The sequence below is a fragment of the Oryza brachyantha genome, chromosome 12 (assembly GCF_000231095.2).
Source record: "Oryza brachyantha chromosome 12, ObraRS2, whole genome shotgun sequence".
In the NCBI taxonomy this organism is placed as follows: Eukaryota; Viridiplantae; Streptophyta; class Magnoliopsida; order Poales; family Poaceae; genus Oryza; species Oryza brachyantha.
The window spans coordinates 12933646-12940269 of record NC_023174.2 but is presented as its reverse complement, the minus strand read 5'-3'; the positions used below and the strand labels follow the sequence as shown (position 1 = coordinate 12940269).

General features: G+C 42.5%; 1 protein-coding gene across 1 annotated transcript; it reads left to right on the top strand.

The window, feature by feature from the left end:
• The first annotated feature begins 4259 nt into the window (after positions 1–4259).
• On the top strand, positions 4260–4700 carry LOC102718137 (chitinase CLP-like). Its single transcript, XM_006664539.2, has one exon. The coding sequence runs from the start codon at positions 4260–4262 to the stop codon at positions 4698–4700; it is 441 nt and encodes a 146-aa protein (XP_006664602.2).
• Positions 4701–6624: the final 1924 nt, after the last annotated feature.

Here is a 6624-nt window from a genome sequence, read left to right as displayed (position 1 = left end):
TATAAAGGTAAAATTGAAACTAAAATATATAATTTCGGGATAAATTTGTGTGTTATATATTATTTAAAATAAATAAATTAATAAATATATCTTACCAAAGTTTCAAATAAAATACTTATAAAACTACATAGATACATCTGGAATTTACTACACTACTACCGATACTAGGTAAAGGTATTGTACACTACTGCCGATACTAGTAAAAGGTATCGTAATAGTGCCCAAAAAGTAGATTGCAGGTGTCTTCCTTCTCGGTAGCCTGATCACCCAGCGCACAAAGACAGATTTTCGCAAGTGGTGCTTGCAAGTGACTTAAGTCACATTTTGCAAACGGATTTTCGTAGGTGGCCGATGGCGTTAGCCGCCTGTAAAAATGCAAATTTTCAAGCGGCTGACACCATGTGCCGCCTGCAATGTCCCCTAACTACTATTTCTACTTTCTCCCGACCTCACTCTATTCTGGACCTTCGTCCTTCGGTGAAATAGTCGAGATAGATAGGAAGAAATTCCTCATCCTCAACAAAATCGCCAATAATTATGATAAAAAATAATTGAATGTTAATTGCAATTCTTTGTAAATAATATTTATGTATATATGTTTATTTTGTGTTTTAGTGAAGTGCCACAGGCAACCTAGCAATACCGTGTTATGCGGATATTATGTGTAGCACTGCCTCAAAGGAAATGGATGATACTACAGCAATCATGAAACGAAAGTGTATATATATGAACATAAACACCATCTACAACTAACTATTTTATCGACTAATTTGGATGAAATTCATGTATTCACATGCCGAGAATTGACGATTATGAGAAACCACTCGACGGTAAGGAGATTGAGAATATCATTCGATACTTCTGTTATTTTGTTCACTACGAAATCTGCCAACGTCAACCACAGATTATTCGATAAGAAATGGTACATGACAGAGGATGAGAAGTACATTGGAATTATCAATTGGGACATTCCAATGTTCTCTTAAATTTGAATGTTGAATAGGACATTTCATATGAATGATTTATGTTTTGAAGTATTATGCTTGTATGTAATGAATTATGAATTTAATTCGTGTGGTGTATTCGTCTGTAAATATATAATTGTCTTTCCAAACTAATTTCATCTTTTTATCAAATCTCTTGTTATTATTTCAATTCGGTTGATATTACATATATACTACCTCCAATGAAAAAATGTATTTGTGATATACAAAATCAAAATATGTATTAATTTATATAGTATTAACATAAATATAAAAAAATAATTAGTTTGTCTTGTATTTCAGGGTGTGCATTTTGACAAGCGATACATAATACCACTGTCTGCAAACCAGTAGGCAGCACCGATTGGGGGAAACATGCCATCTGCGCAAATGCATCTTCTTAGGCAGTTCATGACGTGCACCACCTACAAAGACTATGTTCGCACGTGGCTGCCAAGAGCCACTTGTGAAGATACTCCATTTCCACAGATGATATGTTTAATTGGTTTTCACCCTCACATGTAAAGATATGCTTTGGCCAACCCTAAAAACAGTTTTTAGAGAAGTGGACTATCAAGAAGAATCACATCGGCGGCGAGCGCTGCTTCACCCGCACGTTCGTCTTCACGTGGCAGGGACGAAGGTGGATCGGTGAAAAGACAACTCCTGATGCCTCCTAAGGCCAAGCAAAGCAACGCCATCAGCATCATGGCTGGATCAGTATCCTGTTGTGACTCTAGCCACAAAGTGTTGTTCATCTCTATCAGTGGCCAGTAATCATCGATCGCTGTGAGCAGAGGATTTCTCAGTGCTTGAGTAGTCATATAAATATATAATGCTCTGCTCAGTTCAGTTCAGAAAGTTGAGACAAAAAAAAAACTAATGGCTACATCAGTGCCTTATTCCAGAGCCATCCACTGCAAATGGGGTATTTGTTTGGCTTATCCAAGAAAAAAGTTGAATGGCATATTTTTATATAAAAAATAATTTATAAATAAAACTTTTATATATGTGTTCTTTACAATCTAAATGTCAATATTGAAAAATAAACTATGATAAAAAAAACTCCAAACTCTAATCCAAAATTTAAGGCTAAACTTTTAAATTTTAGCTTATAAATATAAATAGAAATAAAAAGATGAGATTGCAAGTCCAGTCGAGCGACATAAAGATGCCACAATTAATTATTTGTCATCACTGAAAAGTCCAGTTACACACTGACCCTCTTCACCTACCAGAAATGTACCACCAATGTCAAATTCACCATTTCAAGGTGAAACTGTTCGGGTCATCAGTTGAATGTTGAAGCCTTGATTTTTGAGTTAGGTAAATATAGTTCTTCTGTCGAACTAGCTTGGCAGAGATTCTGATTTTTGAACAATTATTTGGGGAAGATAAATCTGGTGCCATGCATGTTTCCATCTTCGAACTACTGCCTTCGTCCCTAAATGTTTGACGCCGTTGGCATTTTCATACACGTTTGACTATTCATCTTATTCAATTTTTTTTGCAAAATATGTAAAGCTATATGTATGCATAAAAGTATATGATTATTCAAAATTTCAAACATCTTTAAAACCATAAGAGTAAGTATAACACGTAGTAGTAGACATATATAGAGGAGGGATAAAAAAAGGTTAGGTTAGCTTCTATATAAGATATAATTCTACACGTATATCAAGATAAATACATTAAATATACAAACGAGAGAAAGATATAGAAGAAAGATAGTAGAGCTAATCTTATGGTTAATCATATTATACCTGTTAGATTTAATAAGACTTTACAGCTAGCAGTTAGCTCTACTATTCAAATTGCTCTAACTCCGTCGTAATATAAACATAGAAACTGACTATCAGATTAGGTGGTCAAATCAAAAAAAAAAATTACAAGAACTATATAGTCCACATATGAATCCCTCACTCAACTTTTAGCATCTTCTGACGGATAATCAACTTCCTCAATTTTTAGCATCTTCTGGATGTTACTGACAAGTTCCACGCAGATGAAAGAAACCATAGGGTTGAAACATTTATCTACCAAACCAGACTCGGTGGAAACATCAATTCGAACAAATGGTCACGTACAGGGAAAGAACAAACTGCTAGTGTATATATATACACTATATAGGACATGAACAATCTGAACAACGAAAGGGGAATTTGTGCCAATCTGCAAAGGGATTCAAGAAGCAGCAGAAATCACAACCAGCCCGATGGCTTCTTCAGTTTGTGTTCATGTCATCAGACTAGGAGACCAAAGACAAATACACTATATTGCTCAAGAGAAGCCACCGCGTCAGTCTCAGCTAAATTCAGTCCGAGTTCTGAAGATTCAGAGGAAGAGTACTGAAGAAGAAGGAAAGGCAAACGTTATTTCGAGAATACATTACGGCTGAGATCAGAGCAATTCGCTGGATTATGAAGATCTGACGGCAGCACGTTGATGCAGTACTGTTGACGGCATGCCAGTAATTGTTTTTCTCATTATTTTCAGGCTTAAGCTGTGCTAGCTTAATTAATATTCAGTCTGTAATCCAGGGATTAAACAAACTATCTCATTATTTAGTCTTGTTCTTACAGAGTAGTTAGTAGAGATGGGAATGGCCCGAACCCTAAAACCCGATGGGTAAAACATCTATTAGGAGACAATACAAACCCCCGTGAGGTTGTTAACGGGCAAAAAGGCCACCCGTCGGGTGGGCCTGTTGCGAGGGCGTCCCTCAGGCCCACGTCCCCAAATCTCCGTGGGGCCTTAATACCCGTAGCATACATATAGGCTACAGCCTATATAAAAAAAGGAAAAAATATACCTAAGGTCCCTCGTCTTATCACCTGGTTACAAAATCGTCACTGAACCGAAAAACCAGATATAACATAACCTTCAACTTCCAAAACGGGTGAAAACGAGGTCCCTTGGTGATTTTGTCCCCAGTTTTGGCTAATGTGGAGCCTACGTGGCTCCTTCGACTACATTATCATCCTATGTAACACTCGTGGCGCATACGTGGAAATTCGATAAAAAAAACATTTGATGGCCTATGTGGGGCCATATGTCATTCTCCTCTCGTCCTTGCATCTTCCTCTCCTCCTTTCTTCTCGGTGACCTCGCCCACCGCTTCGTCCGTCTCTTGCCTCGAACCTCCCCACCCCGCGCTCCTCCCTCGCCAGACATCGGCGCGCCCACCGCGCCAGCACTCCTCCCCTGCCGGTTGTGCTCCTCGGGAGGACTAGAGGAGAGGGTTCTCCTCCGGCCGCCGTCGCCACCGTCTTCGACATGCTTGTCTGGTCGACGTGCCCGTCGGCGGCGACACACAGCACCGTGCCATGCCAGTCCGACACGTGTGGCACGGTCAACCAGCAGCAGGCGCGCCGCTGCCGATACGTCGACGGCGGCTGGTTCTGGTCCGGCCGTCAGCCGGGGTCGCGTTGCGCATCCACCGCGTACCCGTACAACCCGGTCACCAGCGAGTGCTCCACTGGCGACCTGACGAACTTCCACATGTCGGCCAACGCCACCAGCAACGACACCAACCTGCTGTATCTAGAAGCGTTCACCGCCGTCGACGCGTGCACGCCGCAGCAGCTTCTGGCGTCGCTCCACGCCGGCGCCACCGGAGTCGCCGGGTTCTCTCAGCGGCCGCTCTCGCTGCCGTCGCAGCTCGCCGTGCAGCGCATGTCAGCAAAAATCCCTCTCAATCACTCAATCTGTGGCTAAAGTCTGAATCTGAAGAAATTCAGATGATGAACAGTAAACTAACGAACAGATATAATATTCAGAGAAACATAACAAGAGCGACAAAGAAGTTTTCCGCTGCATAATGCCGTGCAGCCTTTTCTGATTTTTCTTCTTCTTATTCTCCTTCAAACAAATATTTAGTTACATGCAAATTACACTGAATACAACGTGAGATCAGTTCTCAAGCTCGGTCACAACAACTACATGAAGAAACAGTAAAAATGCACACTGAATCAAACTCCTATTCTTCAGTCTACTCTACATGCAGACATCATCCAATCTAACTACTCAACTGAAAGAAAAAATATGCAAAGACAAAAAAATTCTCTTCCCGCGCAAGATTACTCCAGCTCCAGCTTCGGCAACAAGTTCGATCGCTCTGTGTCTCCCCGGATTCTCCGTCTTCGGCACGCCGATGTACATCGGGATACAGGATCGGGGCTTCCTCAACTACACAGAAGCCATCCCTGATCTTGACGAACCCAAGGAGCCTCGGCTACTACCTCCCTGTCAAAGGCATCTCCGTGTGGTGGAGCGCGCTCAAAGTACCGGTGTCCCTGCCCGCCGGCGCGCCCAGGAACGACGGCCTACTCCGCATCGCAACCACCGCCGCCACCGCCTCGTCGCCGGCCGCTGGACCTCCTCCTCTCCCGCCTCGCACCCGGTGACCTCCTCCCCATCCGCCGGCTGGCTTGCCTAGAGGAGAAAAGTGAGAGAGAGAGATAGGGGGAAGGGAGAGGGTGATGCCGTGGAATCCTGATATATGGGGCCTACGCTGACTTAGGTCGTAAAGTGAACAGTTTTATAATTTCAGAGATGTCATGTGTGGTTTGAGGACGATTTTGTAACTCGATGATAAGACGAGAAAATTTAGATGTACTTTTTTCTTAAAAAAAATAGGTCATACGCTGGAGAAATCCCCTCATCTTTTCACTTTCTTCCAGATCCAGCCACCACAAGCACACGCCAGATCCAGCCGCCACAAGCGCACCCGCCAGTGGCGAGCTTCCACACTGGCGGCCGGCGGGCCAACCTCATCCTCTCCCCCTTCTACTCCAGTCCGTGCTGCCCCTATCTTCTCCTGTCCACGACCCCGCTCGCCGGAAGGAGATGGTATGCATGACCGCACGGCAAGCAGCGACTGAAAAAGCAAAACAGAGCTGCAAGCTACAGCCAGCGAGAATCCATAGCCGCGCCGTTCTCCCTTGCTGATCTTGTAGATTGCAGCTGCAGCCACAGTGGCATCTAGGACGCTTCTTTCTTTTTCATTGATTATTTTTGTATTTGTGATTTTTTTTCGTTCGTGTGTTTTGCTTATTTATTTTAAAAATAGAGTTCATGAACATCAGTGCATGTGTGTTTTTATATACATATCAATCGTTTCATTTCTCTAAATTCTATGTACATCGAAATATTGTTTATGTTCTGTCTATTTATAAATTTTTATGGTCATACCCCATGCGGGTATTATCATCCTGCAGGTGCCCCGTACCCACATGGGGACAGGAATGGGGCAAAATTGTTCCCCGTGTACGGGGATGGGGCTGGCGACGGAAGAATATTTGCACGTTGGGGACGGGGACGGGAGAACAAAACCCGGTGGGTGCAGCCCTGTTGCTATCCCTAGTAGTTAGGAGTAGCGTAGTTGTCTTGCGGCGGCCACGAAAATCCCTGAAAAACTACCATGCCGCGCAGAACTGTTGATCCCTCGAGGGTTTGTTTTGACCATCAGGCTAGGTTCTTTTACACATGTTTTTCCTCAGCTTTTGTGTGTTTTTCGAACTACAAAATGATATGTTTTTTAAAAAATGTTATATATAGTTTTATTGTTTTAAATTTCTAAAGTAGATTGTTTTAAAGTAGTGTTGACGTCAAAATGTGAATGTTGACGTGTCACACACGA

Excerpts from the sequence above, each read along its gene's own strand:
- LOC102718137 (XM_006664539.2), top strand. The coding sequence starts at position 4,260 with ATGCTTGTCTGGTCGACGTGCCCGTCGGCGGCGACACACAGCACCGTG.